At 39.3% G+C, this 19,826-nt stretch overlaps 1 protein-coding gene across 1 annotated transcript; it reads left to right on the top strand.

Annotated features, from left to right (window-relative positions):
- The first annotated feature begins 404 nt into the window (after window positions 1–404).
- LOC139942788 (uncharacterized) lies at window positions 405–12,826 on the top strand. The gene is made up of 5 exons (XM_071939567.1): window positions 405–726; window positions 6,006–6,725; window positions 8,525–8,815; window positions 11,033–11,080; window positions 12,699–12,826. Exons 1-5 carry the CDS (start codon window positions 405–407, stop codon window positions 12,824–12,826), a joined length of 1,509 nt encoding a protein of 502 aa, XP_071795668.1.
- Window positions 12,827–19,826: the final 7,000 nt, after the last annotated feature.

Raw genomic sequence — 19,826 nt, 5'->3', positions numbered from 1 at the left:
GGTTACAAACGCTTTTCAAAGACTAACTTGGCCGATCCAAGGCAACGTGTTCCTTTAACAGTTTTTTTGTAGATTTTTTTTTTTTTACTTTAATTAGCTAGGCCCTTACACAATGAACATTATTATGCAATCCTCTAAAAGTTATTACGGGGGTCCATTAGGTAAACAGTTAAATATTAATATGTCATGCATGAGTGATGTCGATGCATGCCGATCACCCCCACTTTGCAAACGTCAGAACAGCCAGCCTTTAAAAAAGCTAGCAGATAATGTCTAGCACTCGGTGGCTGCAGACCATTTGCACAAGAAGGGAACTGAATTGCAATCGAAACAGTTTTGTTAATAAACGGAGTGCAACAAAACTAAACCACCAACTTCATCGTTGATTACCAATACCACGTACAATGTGTAGTTGGTTTCTTTTAACCATAGCTTTAGTATCAGCCGTTTTTGGTTTGAGCCAATCCTGCTCACCATGCCCGTTCCAATGGATGGAGAATGGGAACTATTGCTACCGATATTTCCCTCAGAACCTCTCCTACGATGAAGCTGAGATGTTCTGTAAGCAGTTCAGCCACACTGGACATGTTGCTGAACTGGCCACAGTATCGACCCTTGAGGAACTCACCTTCATCGTGGAGTACATGGACAAGATCATCGCCAGTCTGCCCTCGACCGATATACCGAGACGGGTCTGGTTAAAGAATACCACCAAGGCAGTTATTGGTAAGTGAAAACTGTTTGCCCATAATCAAAATTGTATCTTAAAGGCAGTGGGCACTATTGGTAATTGTCAAAGACTAGCCTTCACAGTTGGTATATCTCAACATATGCATAAAATAACAAACCTGTGAAAAGTTGAGCTCAATCAGTCATAGAAGTTGCGAGATAATTCAGAAATAAAAATAACCCTTGTAACACGAAGTTGTGTGCGTTTAGATGATTGATTTCGAGACCTCAAGTCCTAAAAATTCGTGGAAAATAACTTCTTTCTCGAAAACTACTTCACTTCAGAGGGAACTGTTTCTCACAATGTTCTATACCATCAATCTCTCTCCATTACTCGTTACCAAGTAAGGTTTTATACTAATCATTATTTTGAGTAATTATCAATAGCGTCCACTGCCTTTAAATGAATAATACATAGTTGTTAGTAACAAAACAGTTGTTGATGTTCATAAACTGACATCTGGGTCACGAGAAATTGATGGGAAAACAAACCGATTACTTTCGCATGAAATTGATCAACAAAAATCAGTAAAAACGCTCACTGACCGATAAACTCCAAACGGGGAATTATTTTTTATATATCTCTCACCAAACATGACATTTCAAACAGAAATGTTGAAAAGGATTATTTATAGTGTCGTCATCATACGACCGTGTAAGTTTATGTAAATCTGTGATCTCAGACAATTTTTTGTTTCTTGTCATTTTTGTTTTCCTTCATCTAGATACACTTTGTGTTTTACTGTAATTAATTTTGCAGCGACGTATCTTGGGCCTGCGCTTAACGTGTCGAACCTTTGCCGTGTCGAACTGAATAATATTAGTAAATGGTGAATACATTCGACAGAAAAGCGGAGTTTAGCGCAAACTTGTGATAGTTTGACACCGTGTAGCGGGGCACGTTCTGCCGTGCTACACGGCAGTAGAACGGCGTGCAGTGGGTGGGGAGACCGGTCGCGGTATCTCCCACTGACTGACTGTCAAGGTCTTCAATGCAGAACTAGAGAATAACCTTCCCTAAAACAAATATTTAAAAAAAATGTTGCTGGGTTTTTTTCTGAGCATTTTTACAAAAACAAAGGTCACGTGATCTTTTTAAACCAAAAAGTAGTTCTAAAAGATCACTTGACCTTCCTAGTAAGTTTTACTTCCAGGCGTTCAAAAGTAAATTTTCGCAACCAAATTTAAATATTTTGGTTTACAATTTTTCGTGAGTATAATATGAAAACAAATATATATGTTAAAGATGCAAATTGTTAGTAGTGGTAACAAATCGAAAGTACGATATTTTCTGGTACAGAGTAGACTCTTTGTGAACTTTTGGTGTATCTCAATATAATTATTCATAAAATAACAAACCTGTGAAATTTTAAACTCAGTTGGTCGTCGAAGTTGCGAGAGAATAATGGAATAAAAAACACCATTGTCACACGAAATTGTGTGCTTTCAGATGTTTGAGTTAGAGACATCAGCTGAGGTTTCGAAACCAATTCAATTCAATAAGAATGCTACTTTCTCAAAAACTACGCTACTTCAAAAGGGAGCCATTTCTCACAATGTTTTATATTATTACCAAAATTGCTCGTAACCAAGTAAGTTTTTAAGCTAACACATATTTTGAGAATAGTGTCCAGTTCCTTTAAAGGGAGTGGACACTATTGGTTATTACTCAAAATAATTATTAGCATAACACCTTACTTGGTAACGAGTAATGGGGAGAGATTGATAGTATAAAACATAGTGAGAAACGGCTCCCTCTGAAGTGACGTAGTTTTCGAGACCTCAAGTTTAGAATTTGAGGTCTCGAAATCAAGCATCTGAAAGCACACAACTTCGTGTGACAAGAGTGTTTTTTTCTTTCATAGTTATCTCGCAACTCCGACGACCAATCGAGCTCAACATTTCACAGGGTTGTTATTTTAGGCGTATGTTGAGATACACCAAGTGAGGAGACTGGTATTTACCAATATTGTCCAGTGTCTAAAAGGCTTCCGAAAAGACGAACACACCCATCAGACCGGAATGAGGATGTCTACAAAGTCCATTTAATAAATTGATGTTTTAGGATAAAATTTGCATCTAAAACCTTACTTTGCTTCATAATTTTTGCCAAATGGCTGATATATAAACGCCCTAGCCTTGAGTGGATAACAGCTATTTATCTTCAAGTGCGCACTAATCCTCCAATCAGATTCGCTGAATGGAGTGGTGATAAAAACCTATATTGCACGGCTAATATCACTACCATGCGTATTGTGTGTTCTATGTCACGCGCCAAGTTTGCTTGAAGATAAATACGTTATCACACGCGCGCTCGTGAAAATACGAAAAAACATAGCCATCTGCGTTCCATATCCAACTCGGCCTTCGGCCTCGTTGGATATGGGACGCAGAAGCGCCATATTTCTCCGTATTCCACTCGCGCTTGTGTGATAACTTATGTTATATACCTCACATATAGAATCCTCGAATCTTATTGGTTAAAAAGGGAGTCATGGAAATAGCTATGCCAGCTTTTTCTTTCAAGATGACGTCATATTGACTATCGACTATGCCCTGGTAAATAATGGATCCGTCTCAACACACTGTATTCCTACATGTAGGTCGCGCAAGTGTTTGATGCGTTGAATACGTTCGTCGTTTCACGGCGCGAACTACATGAACTATAGCTGTGACCTTTATTCGCAGACGACCTTTCAACGTAGTTGTTTGTGTGGGAAATTTAATTGTTTGTGTTCATGCCAAACTCGCAACGTAAATTAATGGCTGAAGCAAGATTTCATCTACGGCAACAAAAACATCAGGTTGATTTCATGTGGTTGTTAATGAGCTTTAGATAGTCTTCAAAGATTTTTACGGCGTATTTTATCAGCTGCTTTGTGTTTTTGCTGTCGGCGGCATCTATTCTCTCGTACTTGGATTGTTATCCAGTGGTGTTGGATTGGTATATTTTACCCGTGAATGCGAAATGAAAAACACGAAGCAATATTTTGGTCAGTTATTACACTTTATTATACATTTCAAAATCAAGCCCCAGTTCATGAAATCTTTTAACCAATCAGATTAGAAGAATCTATATTATTTGGTATATAAAAGTAATATTGACTGCTTAATATTCAGGGAACAGTTGAAATTATAGGCCCTCGGTGATGTCAAAACCATGACTATGCCCGAAGCGATGGTTTTAACATCACCTTGGGCCTATAATTTCAACTGCCCCTCATAGCAGTCAATATTTCCATATTATAACACCCCTTGCAAGTATTCTGCCCGCTCATTGGTTTAGAGCGCGTCACATGACATGTCTTAGTTTTGCTAGACGACGGCCGTGTGATAGTGCGTCGGTTTGCCATGCGCTAGTCCGAAGACTAGCACACGGCGTGCAGTACCCAGACGTCCGTTGCGTTTACGAGGATGATAAATTTAATAGCCTGTAACCATTTCGGATTGCACGACACTACATGCAGCACAGTAAAAATGTTTGCAATCTGTATTCGCGTCGTCCGTGGTTTGTAGCATTCAGGTCTGTAACTTAATAATAATAGTACAGTATTTAGAAATGTTTGGGGTGTTATAAAACAAATATTGACTGCTTTTACTCGTGCAATGGTTAAAAACTATGACTCCCTCGGTGATCCCCGTAGCGTTCTATCTTCGCCCAGGGAAAATAGAACGCTCCGGGGATCACCTCGGGAGTCATAGTTTTAACAATAGCACTCGAAGCAGTCAATATTTGTATAATATTACAATCAATAACTTAATAATTACTTTGTCTGTATTGTTTTCACTTATTTAGTGTACATGTAAAGCTTGGCCTGTACTTGATTATGTGTCTTGCTATTAATATCTCTTGATTAACGGCTCATAATGTTAATAATGAGACGAGACTTAAAGCCATTGGGCCCTTTCGGTACAGAAAAAGCTCACAGATTTACGAATAACTTACAGAGTTTACAGAAGGTAATAGTGAAAGACTTCTCTTGAAATATTATTCCATGAGATGCTTTACTTTTTGAGAAAACAGTAAAACAATATCAATTCTCGAAATCGAATTTATTTATTTACGGATTTATTTTAAACACATGTCATGACCCGGCGAAACGTGCGGAAGCAAGGCTGGGTTTTCCCTTTATTTTCTTCCGACTTCGGTGACCGATTGAGCCTTAATGTTCACAGTTTTTGTTAATTTTATATAGAAGTTGTGATCCACGAAGTGTGGGCCTTGGACAATTCAATACTGTGTTTACCGAAAGGGTCCAATGGCTTTAATAGCGCGCATAATCCGTCACTTACGTTCAATGTATTCTAACTTTAATTCCTGCAATGTGTGCAGACTACGGTGCAATATGCTGCCAATAAAACTAGAAATACCGAGGCTAGCTCTTCTCTTTTCGATAAGTGCAATGGGTTCTTTTACGTACGTTTTACACAATGATCTACACAAACATGCCTTGAAATTGCGCGGTTTTCTTTTAACTCGTCGACAAACACGGTCGGCCATTTATGGGAGTCACATATTGACTCCCATAAATGGCCGACCGTGTTAGTTCGCGACGTAGAAGGAAAACCGTGCAATTTTGAGTGATACTTGTGTGGATCATTATATTCTACTTTTAAAACATCTTTCTAACCATATGCATTTCAAACGGTTTCAAACGCTTTTTATAGACCAACTCGTCCGATCCAGGGCAACGTGTTCCTTTAATGTCATAGTCAGACCAAAATAACCATTGACCAATACCAAGATTTGAGGTCGCTATAGAATATTGGTGTTTTGTATTTTAGTTTTAACTTTACACATGTTGAGTCAAAAAGAAGTTGACCGGGATTATTAAGGGATTCAATATGTTGTGAAGAGGTTTTCAACTAGTGGTTTAAATCCGCGCCGAGGCCTGGACTTGATATGTTTACCGAGACGAAGTCGAGGTAAATTATAAAGAACCAGGCCTTGGCGGGTTTGAACCACTAGTTTAAAACCGATTCAACACACTTTGATGTGGCACAACTGTTTCAGACGTTGCTCTCGACCAATAGGAATGAAGAAACTGTCTTAAAAGAACAGGTGCAAGGTCGCGTGTCACGCCCATGAATTTACACTTTTTACCGGTCATAAACAAAGGTTTATACACACCCACGTGACGCGCTCTCCACCAATAAGAATAGCGAAACTGTCTGAGGTATTTATGAATGTTTAAAAAAGGGAAAACATGCAATATTAAAATAAACGTAAAATAAAATAAAAAGCTAATGAGTTAAATTTTTATTTTGTTATGCAGACATTGTTCCGATTCTTGACCGAACCCTTGGTCCTACGAAGAGCCACGTCTCGTCATGTGACTCCGTTCCAGTAAGTGGTGACGGGTTCCAACTCGGCGGAAATACCAGTTTGATTAAAATAGTTCCTGCTCCTGACGTCATTGATCACGCATGCGCCGTGTATGCTAAAACAGGTTCATTCTTAAACATTGGTGACTTTAAAGACACCTGTATCTCTGACCCGGGTCTCTGTGAATCTATGACGTGGTCTCTATGGCTCAAGATAGATACGTCATCGGGCTTTACTGGCACCCGTTACTACATCAGCTCAGGGGGACAATCATCAACGGCCAGGGGTATTGCTTTCTATATCTCAAGCAACATGTTTAAGTATCTTATCCATACATCGACACGTACTTACAATAAGGCATACCACAAATCAAAGATACCTCTAAACAAATGGTTTCACCTGGCTTTAACTATTGACATCGGCAATGTGACGGTTGATGACGCTCTTCAGTTATTCGTTGACGGTGTACCAATCGCGAGTACCGCATCTTCAAGAGCTATAAGCGTCTCTGATCGTTTAACGAAGCTCTACTTAGGCACACCTAACGGAGCCACACGAGCTATCGATTATACTAAAAGTGGTGGCTCTGCTTCTTACAGTCATCTGACGGTCTTTGACGGTCTTCTCACCCAACAACAGATACATAACATTTACTCTTGTCGAACACGCGGTGAGTAAAAACAATTATCAACAAGCTAGCATTGTCCAAGGCTCCTTACGCAAGCACCCCCGCTCCGAATTCACAAACTGCATAGATACACTGCACGGAACATACTTGATACCGTGGGGTCGAAGCCTGGCTTTTCGAGATTTTGAGGTACAACAAACAACCTCGAAGAACCATGCTTCGACCCCCATCATATCAAGTGCTGTTATGTATCGTGTAGTTTAGTATCAAAAGCAGTTCGTGAATTCAGAGCGGGCCGGTGCTTGCGTAAAAAAAGCCTTTGACAATGACATCAACAAGCTTTCAAGTTTAACTTACTCTATGGCAGAATAATGAAGTCACCTATCTTTCGAATGTCTGCTATTCAATTCAATTCAATTCGAATTCTTCCTATTTATCAATCCTCTTATATAATGGGCAATGCCACCCCACGACCCCCACCCCCACCTCCCCCATCCAGTATTTAAGCGCTAATCTCACTTGGAACTCTCCTATTAAAGGCAGCTGTGAAACGAATTTGTGTGCTTTCAGATGCTTGATTTCGGGACCTCAAAATCCAAATCTGAGGTCTCAAAATCACATTCGTGGAAAATTACTCTTTTCTCGAAAACTACGTTACTTCAGATGGAGCCGTTTCTCACAATGTTTTATACTATCAACAGGTCCCAATTGTTTGTTACCCAAAACAAATTATGCTAAAAGGTTTTTAAATTAATTACCATCAGTGTCCAGTGCCTATATAATGTTTTCTTGGTCAAATTCAGAAAATGAGCTGCCAATTTCATTTTCATGTGTTCGAGTTAAAAGCTGTTTTGCCTCTCCAGTTGCTGCTGCGTTTCAAATTCAGAATTCGGCAATTCAACTTTTGAGTCGAGACGAATTCCTTTAGCACTCAGTTTAATTCCACATACGCCCCAAGAAGCGTCTGCGAACTTGAATGCTGCTTTGATGAATTGTTAAATTGAATGATTGCTTTGTTAAATCCAATGACGCAACATTACATTCGACTAATCACAAAACGAAATCGAATGACCCTTTTCAGTAGCATTCGATTTCTCGCGATGGTTAAATTGGCTGCTCATTTGCAGAAATTGACCGAGAAACATAAAGTTTGCATCGGTAAAAGGAAAAATCATTTCATGAACTGCATAGATGCTATACCGCACGGCACATAACAGTACTTGATACCGTGGGGTCGAAGCATGGCTTTTCGAGGTATCAACGAGCTAGGTTACAAAACGAGCCAAGGCTCTTACGCAAGCACCGGCCTGCTCTGAATTCATGAAATGCATAGATACTATACTGCACGGCACACAACAGTACTTGATACCGTGGGGTCGAAGTAAGTTTTTCGAGGTTTCAACCACGAGGCCGGTTCAGATAACAACAACCTCGAAAAACCAGGCTTCGACCGCGGTATCAAGTACTGTTATTTACCGCGCAGTATAGTATGATCATGAAATCAATAGCGGGTCGTGCCGGTGTGGCGGTTGCAACTTTCCGCCGTGTTCAGTTTTCCGAATGACCAAATATGGTACCATTACGTCATGCGACACCTGCGCATAGCAAGCGAAAGTAGTCAATTGTTAGTGCCGTACTGAGCCCCGGAAAACTGAACACGGCCGAAGACTGAAACCGCCACACCTGAGCTTGATGCGTAAAGAGCCTTGTACACGAGGCTACACGGATGCAGGCTCAGGATTATCCATTAGCAGCCTGGCTGGTAGAGCAGAAATCACTCAATAATCAAATAATTTGAAGTTAGGTTTTGTTTTCTCACAACTTGGTGGTTTTGTTTACAGATTGGGAGTTACAAGTGCGTCAACTGATTATGAAAAACAGTCTGGAGTACGAGTGCGTGGCTAGTAGCTACCCATCTCAGCCCATCATTACGTGGAGTCTGTATCACAAACAAACCGATAGTTGGGAGAATCTTTACACTTCAGGAGATGACCACACGATTCAATCAGCGAATGTTTCTACGTATGTAGTTCGCTCTACTTTGGTGATGAGTTCAAGTCAAGTCAGTCCGACGGCCGTTGCATGTACAGCTCAGGCTGGGTCAAACATTGCCACTGCCTTGATCTATAATGGTAAGTATCAACTTTCGCTAAAACCATTAACGGTCGACTGATATGGGAGTGTCCAATATTATCCAATACAGATGTACATGGTAGACATTCAATCTACAAACCTACATGAATGTACAACACTAGATGTACAATGAAGGCATTTAGTTCATGTACATACCTATTCAAAACCCATATACGACCATAGAGTTATAAGAACTAGAGGGCGCACTGGCCTATACACGCGCTCCGGCATAGACCTTTTCGCAAATACCAATGCGCAAGCGCAGACTGTTGAATGAGGTGCATTGTGGGATAGATATGAATCAAATTTGTAACCAGCTAGACCACAATGCACCTAATTCCAAGCTTTACGCGCGCGCCCCAGTATTTGCGAATTAGGTGCATTGTGGTCTAGGTGGTAGCAAAATTTGATTCATATCTATCCCACAGTGCACCTCATTCAACAGTCTGCGCTTGCGCATTGGTATTTGCGATAAGGTCTATGCGCGCAGGCGGCCATTTTCTAAGTTGACAAAACAGCTATCTCACAGCGTGTGTTTGTGCGGCCATTTTGTAAGTTGAACAAACAGCATCGCGTGAGCGTTCAATAAAAAAACCTCAAACGTGTATTTCATATTCAACGCGCGTGCAGAATGACGCGCTTGTCATCTTGCGGTCCCGTGACGTTTGTGCACGAAGCATCACTCGTGCGCCCTCTAGTTCTTATATATAACTTTATAACACCCCTTGCAAGTATTCTGCCTGCTCATTGGTTTAGAGCGCGTCACATGATATGTCTTAGTTTTGCTAGACGACGGCCGTGTGATAGTGCGTCGGTTTGCCATGCGCTAGTCCGAAGACTAGCACACGGCGCCGTGCGCTAGTCCGACAGACTAGCACACGGCGTGCAGTACCCAGACGTCCGTTGCGTGTACGAGGATGATAAATTAATAGTCTGTAACCATTTCGGATTGCACGACACTACATGCAACACAGTAAGTAAAAGTGTTTGCAATCTGTATTCGCGTCGTCCGTGGATTGTAGCATTCAGGTCTGTAACTTAATAATAATAGTACAGTATGTAGAAATGTTTGGGGTGTTATAAAACAAATATTGACTGCTTTTACTCGTGCAATGGTTAAAAACTATGACTCCCTCGGTGATCCCCGGAGCGTTCTATTTTCCCTCGGCTTCGCCTCGGGGAAAATAGAACGCTCCGGGGATCACCTCGGGAGTCATAGTTTTAACCATAGCACTCGAAGCAGTCAATATTTGTATACTATGTTTACGACGTAGACATTCACCGTACAAACCTATGTGGATGTCCATTGTCCAATATCGATGTGCAAGGTAACCAGACAAAGCTACAAGAGTGTCCAATATCTAATGTCCAAAGTCACTCAGTGACGCTCGAGGCCAGTGGTTTCTATGAAGATAAAAAAAAAAACGCTTTAAGTGTTAACGCATGGCATACATGTTTTAATAGAGAATTCATAAACGTGGGTGTGTATAAACCTTTGTTTATGACCAGTAAAAAGTGTTGAAACATAGGCGTGACACGCGAGCTTGCACCTTATAAGACAGTTTCTTTATTCCTATTGGTCGAGAGCAACGGTTGAAACAGTTGTGCCACATCACGCGATACGCGCGACTCGCACAGCATTCCCCTATAAAAAGCTGTTTACCCGAGGGCTTTACCATTTCATAGCTGGAGGGGTATTGTGTTGAAAGAAATCATTGAACAATATTATAATGTTTGCATTTATTTTACTTTTTGACCCAAAAGTGTTGATGTTTTTTGACCGAAAAGGGTATTTATGAATGGGAATCAAAGTGTGTTGAATCGGTTTTCAACTAGTGGTTTAAACCCGCCGAGGCCTGGTTCTTGATAATTTACCTCGACTTCTTCTCGGTAAAATTATCAAGAACCAGGCCTCGTTGGGATTAAACCACTAGTTGAAAACCTCTTCACCACACATTGATTCTTTTATTTGTGCTTTTTTTTTAATAAGCAGAAGCTACAAACAGCCAGACAGACAAAGAAACAAAACAGCAGACAGACATGCAAAAACAAGGACAGACGAACTTAAGACAAAACAACTTCTCTCTGGCACAGTATAGATCAGAGGAAATACAATGAGTTCATAATTAGCGACAAGATGGCAGAACAGTTAAAGTAGAAGCAATTTACAAATTGCACAAAGTGTGCATTTACCTTGGCATGTTTTATCAATGCAGGTAAAGGGAAGATGTTCAGCTTGAGTGATCAGCTAAATGGACCTAATGGTAAGTGCTTCATTAAAACCGAAAATACTTTCACGTAAGCAGACAAAAACACATCTGCAGATGGCGGACCATAAAAAACATTTACAAACATAAACCCAACACACGGGGGAATTCATTGCTGTCATTGGGGCACTGATGGGGGGGGTGGAATGAGGATGGCAAGAAAAAAACATTATGCTACTAAAGGCATCCCCATTGTTACTAAATACAACGTTATTGACTGACGCCGGCTTTGCGGTCGGGGCACCATACCCACGAAAAACAGCAAGCTGTTACACTAATGGATGATGTCATCGTCAGCCAATCACCGTGCAGGAAAACCATACTGTTTAATAGTTGGGTTTTTTGTAACGGGAGTTTTGGACTATCGGTGGAAATCGTTGTATCCGGACTGGACTAGCTACGATCCGGACTCGCTTTTAAAATTTTCGGAAAGAATATGAAATAACGTATCCGTATATACTAATTGGGACTGTTAGCATCATTCATAACGGAAAAATTTGCCGTGTTTGTGTGACTTGGTTTCTTTCTTTTTGAAGCAATTTTTTACGTATACATTTTTTACTCATTTTTTATTTGAATTGCACCGACAATTATGCTCTTCATTTCAAAGTACTGCTACATAATTTATGTCTACTTTTCAGATAAGGCCGAAAAAGACTGAAATTCAGAAGCCCTTTGGACTAATTATCCCTCTAGTCCCTGCACCGCCCGAGTTTGCCGAAAAAAAGCTGCTTTTCTTTTCAAGATTCTTGCAGTAACTTTACTGAAATCGTAGTTCAAAATGTTTCAAGATATCCAAAGCTTATTATTTATAATTAAACGCACAATTTTTGACCCTTTCGGTAATATTTGTACAAGTCCTTATAGGGGAACAATAAAAAAACCGACGGTAATATTTATGGCGATTATTTTTGTATAATGATAAAATGGATACAATAGCAGCTTTTCAAGGCTTTTATCTGGCGCAATGCTGATTATTTGCGAAGGCATAAGTTTTCGACAATATCATCATGAATGATAAATACAGTTTCCTTTGTGTTTACTAATAAGCGTTTGTTGGGGTAAGTGCTAAATTATGTCATCATCATTAGCGCCGTCAAGTCAACTGTGAAGAGACAATTTAATAATGATCTATAAATAACTAGATGGATTCACCAATGCGTAGACATACTATTGACTACCTAGTTTTGTTTTGATGTTTCTTATTTTCAACAAACAAAAGCTATTGCGAGGTTTCCTCCTACCGCATAATACAGTGTATCGCTTTAGGTGGATGGGCGGTCCAGTTGCTAAATGGTTAAATATTCAAACCGGGGTCACGCATGAAAAAACACACTCAATGCTGCAGATAAAACCCGGCAGTTACAATGAATTATGATTATTAACACATGGGCTGCGGGTAGACTGTATGGTTTAGATGTAAACGCCGCCTTGCCTGTAAAATGTCCACTTCACTGAATAACGTACACTAAGTTGCCCACCCCCCCCCCCCCCATGGTGACGTCAAGTGAATTGGGTCAACAAGCACCTTATGATATGCCACCATAATATGTAATGTTTTTTTTAACAGTCCAACACTTCTTGCCACTCTCTATTAATTCGTTTAATTCTGCAGGGATATCTCTATTGGCAGAGGGCAGTTTAGTCAACTACACCCTTAATGGTTCTCAGCAAGATGGCGCCAGCATGATGGATAACTCGACCTCTCCTTTTATCTGCGAGATACCTGATAAAATACATTGAACAATAGACCAGTGACGTAAACTTTTAAAAGACACTGGATACCATCGATAACTGCCAAAGACCAATCTTCTCACTTGGTGTATCTCAACATAAAATGCACAAAATATCAAACTTGTGAAAATTTGAACTCATTTGGTCGTCGAAGTTGCTTGATAATAACGGAAGAAACAAAACACCCTTATCACACGAAAGTGTGTGATTTCAGATGCTTGATTTCGAGACCTCAAAATCGAATTCTGAGGTTTCGACATCCATTTCAAATACTTTTATGGAAAACTACTTCTAATTCGAAAACTACTTTACTTCAGAGTGAGCCGTTTCTCACAATGTTGTATACTCTCGAGAGCTCTTCATTGCTTGTTACCAAGTAAGCTTTTATGATATCAAGTGAAATTTAAACTTGGCTGGTATACCTTATTCAGGTTAATCATGCTGTGTTTAACACAGCTAATAGCATTAATAGTACTTAGCTTAATTTTATTTGTGTACTTTGTAACACAAAACATGATGTCCACAGGTTAGCATTAAATGCAGTGGACACTATTGGTAATTACTCAAAATAATTTCTAGCATAAAACCTTTCTTGGTGACGAGTAATGGGGAGAGGTTGATGGTAAAAAACATTGTGAGAAACGGCTCCCTCTGAAGTGCCATTGTTTTCGAGAAAGAAGTATTTTTCCACGTGTTTGATTTCGATACCTCAGATTTAGAACTTGAGGTCTCGAAATCAACCATCTAAACGCAGACAACTTCGTGTGACAAAGGGTGTTTTTTTCTTTCATTATTATTTTGCAAGTTCGATGACCGATTGAGCTCAACATTTCACAGGTTTGTTAATTTATGCATACTTTGAGATACACCAAGTGAGAAGACTGGTCATTGACATTTACCAATAGTGTCCACTGCCTTTAAACAAGTCACGAAAATACTTTCGTTGCAGGATACTAACATTATTTTAGCACTTGAAACGTATTTTCAAGACATTGTTTTACTAATTTTTCAAAAACTACAGCACCTCAGCAGATACAATTTTCATGGAAGCTTTCTACTATTATTATCTGTGTAAGTTTTATGTAAATTTGTGTATATTTTATGTTTATTATATTTCTGTAAGTTGACTTCAACATTTTGTAGATTTAGAAAACAAAACAAAATATTCACTATAGATGTTAAATAGATGTTAAATCAACTTGCATCGGCGATAAAGAATACGTATTTTTGGCTTTACCAATACATTGATGTATATGCACAGTTACTCAGTAAACAAATCACAGGTATACTGCTCGGGTGGGATTCGAACCCACGACCTGTGAAAGTCTAGAGCAGTGTCATACCAACCAGACTCCAAAGATTACCCGGTAGCTAGAGTCAGTTCGAATACTTTGTTTTAGAAGAGGGGAACGATTATGTTAAACTTGCATCGGACATAATTTTTGGGGTGGATAAAACCAAATTGTCCCCACCCCTCCCTTTAAAACAAAAATAAGTTAAATAAAGAAAACTATTAAAGAGACGGATCTCTATAAGTTTACGACATATTTGCTCATACAAAAAAATAAAAAAAAATTATTTGTTTTATGACCTTATTGCACAAATGAAAAATGACATTGGTGTAGGTTTTTCTCGGTCAATTTCGGAAAATGAGCAGCCAATTTAACCACCAAGCTATTCTATTTCGCACAAAATCGAATGCTACTCAAAAGGGTCATTCGATTTCGTTTTGGGATAGTCAAATGTAATGTTGCGTCATTCGAATTAACAAAATAATCATTCAACTTAACAATTCATCAAAGCAGCATTCAAATTCGTAGACGCTTCTTGAGGCGTGTGTGTCACGAAAAAAGAATGACGCTACGCTAAAATGAACAAAGTGCTAAAGGAATTTGACTCAATTCAAAACGAAATTGAATGGCCGAATTCGGAATTTGAAACACAGTAACAACTGGAGAGGCAAAACATCTTTAATTCGAACGCATGAAAACGAAATTGACTGCTCATTTGCCGAATTTGACCGAGAAAACCTATATTAAAGGGAAGCCCCGAACAGGCACACAAGCCCACTAAATGGGCACCCTTGTTTACATTAAAAACCGGAAGACAAGGGACAAGCACGTACAACCACAGGCAAACAACCGAAGAATTACCGTAACGAAGTTAACAAAATCACAAAGAAGATGGAATAAAACTACAATTTAAAAATAGCAACAAGTTATTGCACACGCATGATGAAAATATACAGGAGAACCGTACTATCCAAATTACTCATCACTGGCTGATGACTAGTGGCAAGGGAGGTCACATTTAGAAACCATTTAAAACATAAACCCTAAACCATTTATATAATCATAATAATGTTTGTCTCAACATTATCAATATTAATTTATAAAAAAAAAAATAATTTAAAGGCAGTGGACACTATTGGTAATTACTAAAAATAATTATTAGCATAAAACCTTTCTTGGTGACGAGTAATGCGGAGAGGTTGATGGTATAAAGCATTGTGAGAAACGGCTCCCTCTGAAGTGCTATTTTTTTCAAGAAAGAAGTAAATTTCCACAAATTTGATTTCGAGACCTCAGATTTAGAACTTGAGGTCTCGAAATCAAGCATCTACACGCACACAACTTTGTGTGACAAGGGTGTTTTTTCTTTCATTATTATCTCGCAAGTTCGATGACTGATTGAGCTCAAATCTTCACAGATTTGTTATTTTATGCGTATGTTGAGATACAACAACTATGAAGGCTAGTCTTTGACAAGTACCAATAGTGTCCACTGCCTTTAACACAACCAGTCGTAACACCTCTGCCTTAAGCCATACACACAAAGCAATACACATTGAACTTTGTTGTTCGGATGGGACGTAAAACCATTGGTCCCGTGGGTTGTGTGACGCACGTATCGAACAGAGAAGGGGTTTGCCCCTTGTTCCTGGCTGGATTGGCGGCATATTACGCCACATCACCTTTTAAACCATTACATGGTGCTATGTATTAAAAGGGGTATAGGTATCAGAACTCAAAGATGGTCACACATACCGTTGATTGTGTAACGTACGAAAAATATCGGGAACGTACCAGCGAACGTATCGGGAAAAAAAGAAGGGGTTCACCCCGGTGTTCCTGGCTTGAATGGCAGTATATTGCACATTGTAAACCATAACATGGTGCTATGTAAAAATAGTAAGTCTCAGCTCAAACATAGTCACACACACCGTTGGTTGTGTAACTCACGTTAAAGAACCCAGTGAACTTATCGATAGAAAAAGGGGTTCTTCCCCCGGTGTTCCTGGTTTGATTGGCAGTATGGTTAAGGAGAAAAGTCTCAAAACTCAAACATGGCCACATACCTTGCAGGAAAATACTGTGTGTTATAGTACATAATTGAGCGTCACTGACGAGTAAACGCGCCATTAAGTCTTGTCTCTTAACATAAACATTATTCATTATTTATTAAGATCAACTGATAAGACAGTGGACGTTATTGGTAATTGTCAAAGACCAGTCTTCTCACTTGGTGTACCTCAACATATACATAAAGTAACCAACCTGTGAAAAATTGAGCTCAATCGGTCGTCAAAGTTGCGAGATAATAATGAAAGAAAAAAACACCCTTGTCACACGAAGTGTGCTTCCATATGGTTGATTTCGAGACCTCAAATTTTAAACTTGAGGTCTTGAAATCAAATTCGTGAAAAATTACTTCTTTCTCGAAAACTGCGTCACTTCAGAGGGAGCCTTTTCTCACAATGTTTTATACTATTAACCTCTCCCCATTACTCGTTACCAAGTGAGGTTTTAAGCTAATAATTATTTTGTGTAATTACCAATAGTGTCCACTGCCTTTAACACGCCCGAGTAGAGAGCCATAAACTTAGTACAGGTCAAGCTTTCCATGTGCATTAAAATAAGTGGAAACAAAAATATAACAAAAAAACGTGTTTGTAAAATATTAGTATCTGCTCAAGGGCATAGGCCAATTAGTAATTTCACAATAATTACGAAACAGATTAAAGTAATGCACGTTTACCTCAAAGCATAAATTTAACGAGTAACCATCATATTACGTACTCGCCTTACAACTAATAAAGGTACTGGACACAGTTGATGATCGTCAAAGATCAGTATTTTCGCTTAATTTAACCGAACAAATGCATCAAATAACAAGCGTGTGAACTTTTGGACTCAATTGGTCATTGGAGTTTCAAGAGAATGATGAAAAAAAAAAGTTTTTGGTATGTGCTTTCAGATATAAGAATGAAAGACTTCCGGCCAGAACTCGTCTCATATTTTGGTGGGAAATTACCTCTTTCTAAAGAACTACGTTACTTTGGAGGAGTCGTTTCTCACCATACTTCATACTATCAACAGCTTCCCGTTGCTCGTTACCAAACAAGGTTTTATGTCTACGTTCGTTGTTATTGCATTCGCAACTGAATTGTCTTGACCCAGAACAGCTGAGCAAATCAAAACCCGCAACATACGATTCTTGCGATTGTCGGTTGGGCAGCGCCGAACTGTGGTAGAATTACATTGTATAGTCTAAGTGTTGATTGTGCGATCCACACAGCAATCCCAAATTGAAGGTCTGGCAATTATGTTGGTGAATACTCTGCCTAGGCATGGAGATGGAGAAAACAAAATGATAATAACAATAATTGTAGAATCGTTACTGCCAATAGAGAACAGCGTTATTAGTCTAGATTTGAAGTTATTGCATTCGCAACTGAATTAATTGGGTTGTTCTAAAACCTCCTCGACCACCTCGACCCCCTCCACCCCCTGGACCCCCTGGACCCCCTGGACCCCCTGGACCCCTCGACCCCCTCGACCCCCTCGACCCCCTCGACCCCCTCGACCCCCTCGATCCCCTCGACCCCCTCGACCCCCTCGACCCCCTCGACCCACGACCCCTCGACGTCCCCAGACACCCCACACACAAACACCCCCCCCCCACACACACACACACACACACACACACACACACACACACACACACGCACAGCTGTGTTTATGGTGTAAACCGATGACTTCTCTTCGTTCTCCCTTTTCAGACGTCCCTATTGGTTTTGTACATGAAATCAAATTGAGGACGTCCTCGGTGTGACTTTTCCCGGATCCCCTTTTGTTAAGGTCCTCGCACCCACACACACACACCTCTGAAACTCTCCTCTCAAAGGTGTTAGAGATGCACATGACATTTCGCACTTTCAAAACTCTCTTAAAACACATCTTTTCAGATTGACATTTTGAACATTCTGTGATTGCCCTCGACCGGTGGTTCCTTTGAATGTTTTACAGAGAAATTGCGCCTTACAAATGTTTTGTTATTATAAATACAAATTAATAAAAAATAAAAATAATAAATCCATAATTTGATCCTCTCTCTTTGTCATAAAGTTAATTGTGATTTTAATTGGTTTAATAATTAAATAATCTTCATACGCCTTTGATGCTTTGTATTTGGCGGATTATAAATAAGTTATTATTGTTATTAAGGACATTAGCAATGCTTTTAAAATGTACATTTGAACTTAAGTCACGTTTCAAGGGCGTTTAGGCTAACATCAGTTTTAGCTTGCACAATGATTTTTTGCTCAGCTTTAATTGCATTGTTGATATTTATACGTAGTTTTTAATGATTCCTGTAAGTGGCGGCTATCCGCTGTTGGATATCAATAATAAATAAATAAAATAAACAAAAGTAGTTGTTAGTCCTTCTTTCAGACGGAAATTTAACTCTGACCTTAAGTTCGTAACTATGTCAACCATGATATTTGTGATAGTGTCAAAACAGTTATGTTTCGTAACCAGTTTCTTGAATTTGATGATCTTGACACTCTCGGTCAGCAACTGAGATCGTTCTGACAATCATATAATTATAGTTTGTAAATAATTATGGTCTTGGGTGTCCGAGGGAATTTTGTTTGCCCCCAATGGGAAACTAAGGTTAAGTAAAAAAAAACATGTTCAGCGTCCCCGCCCGCTTCCTTTGTACAGGCCGCCCCCTTTTTTTTGTGTTTTTTTTTAATAGGTTTATTTTAAATGAGCTCAAAAAAAAAAACTGAATGTCTTGTCTGAATGCCTCGACTAAATTGTTTCATTTATGTTTTGTGTATTTCAGCAGTACAAAAAACAATGGATATTTGACATTTTGACATTTTAACAAAGAATGGCGGTCATCTTGAAATAAAAAATAAAAAAATAAAAAGCCCCTCTTCCTCCTTTTTTTTTGAAAAACCCGGACGTTAAAAATGTTTTTTTTTTACTCGGCCTAACATGGGCTGAGGAGGAGGGTTCAAAAGAGGGCGCTATAGGTTTTCTCGGGCAATTTCGGCAAATGAGCAGTCAATTAAACCACCAGGCTATATTCTATTTCGCGCGAAATCGAATGCTTCTGAAAGGGGTCATTCGATTTCGTTTTATCATTAGTCAAATGTATAATGTTGCGCCATTCGATTTAACAAAATAATCATTTAATTTAACAAGTCATCAAAGCAACAATCAAATTCACAGACGCTTCTTGAGGCGTGTGTGTCACGGAAACGAATGACGATACGCTAGGTTGAACGAAGTGCTAAAGGAATTTGACTCGACTCTAAACGAAATTGAATGGCCGAATTCTGAATTTGAAACGCAGAAACTGGAGGGGCAAAACAGCTTTCATTCGAACGCATGAAAATAAAATTGGCTGCTCATTTATTGAATATGACCGAGAAAACCTATATTAGTATATAAGTATTTTTTACACAATTTGCCATATGCGAGTGGGGAACACATAATCTTAGCGGGGGCACAAGATTCTCCTGCCACAGGATTCGTCCGGGAGTGTCAGGGTTATCCCGTTTCTTCTCTTTCGTGTTTATAGCAATCGCACAACATCGGTAAACAATATTGTCCAAAGGCCCACACTTCGTGTATCACAACGTATAATATATAAAACAACAAACCTGTGAACATTTAGACCCAACCGGTCATTTGAGTCTGGAGGAAGTTGCGGG

This window comes from Asterias amurensis, chromosome 10 (assembly GCF_032118995.1).
Source record: "Asterias amurensis chromosome 10, ASM3211899v1".
NCBI classification, from domain to species: Eukaryota; Metazoa; Echinodermata; class Asteroidea; order Forcipulatida; family Asteriidae; genus Asterias; species Asterias amurensis.
Note: the sequence above shows the minus strand (reverse complement) of the source record. Positions and strands in the feature narration are given on the sequence as shown.

Bases quoted from the DNA above. Each gene is read 5' to 3' on its own strand.
- LOC139942788 (XM_071939567.1), top strand. From the start codon at position 405: ATGTGTAGTTGGTTTCTTTTAACCATAGCTTTAGTATCAGCCGTTTTT. The intron at 727-6,005 runs GTAAGTGAAAAC...TTTGTTATGCAG, and splicing joins TACCACCAAGGCAGTTATTG to ACATTGTTCCGATTCTTGAC. The intron at 11,081-12,698 runs GTAAGTGCTTCA...TTAATTCTGCAG, and splicing joins TCAGCTAAATGGACCTAATG to GGATATCTCTATTGGCAGAG.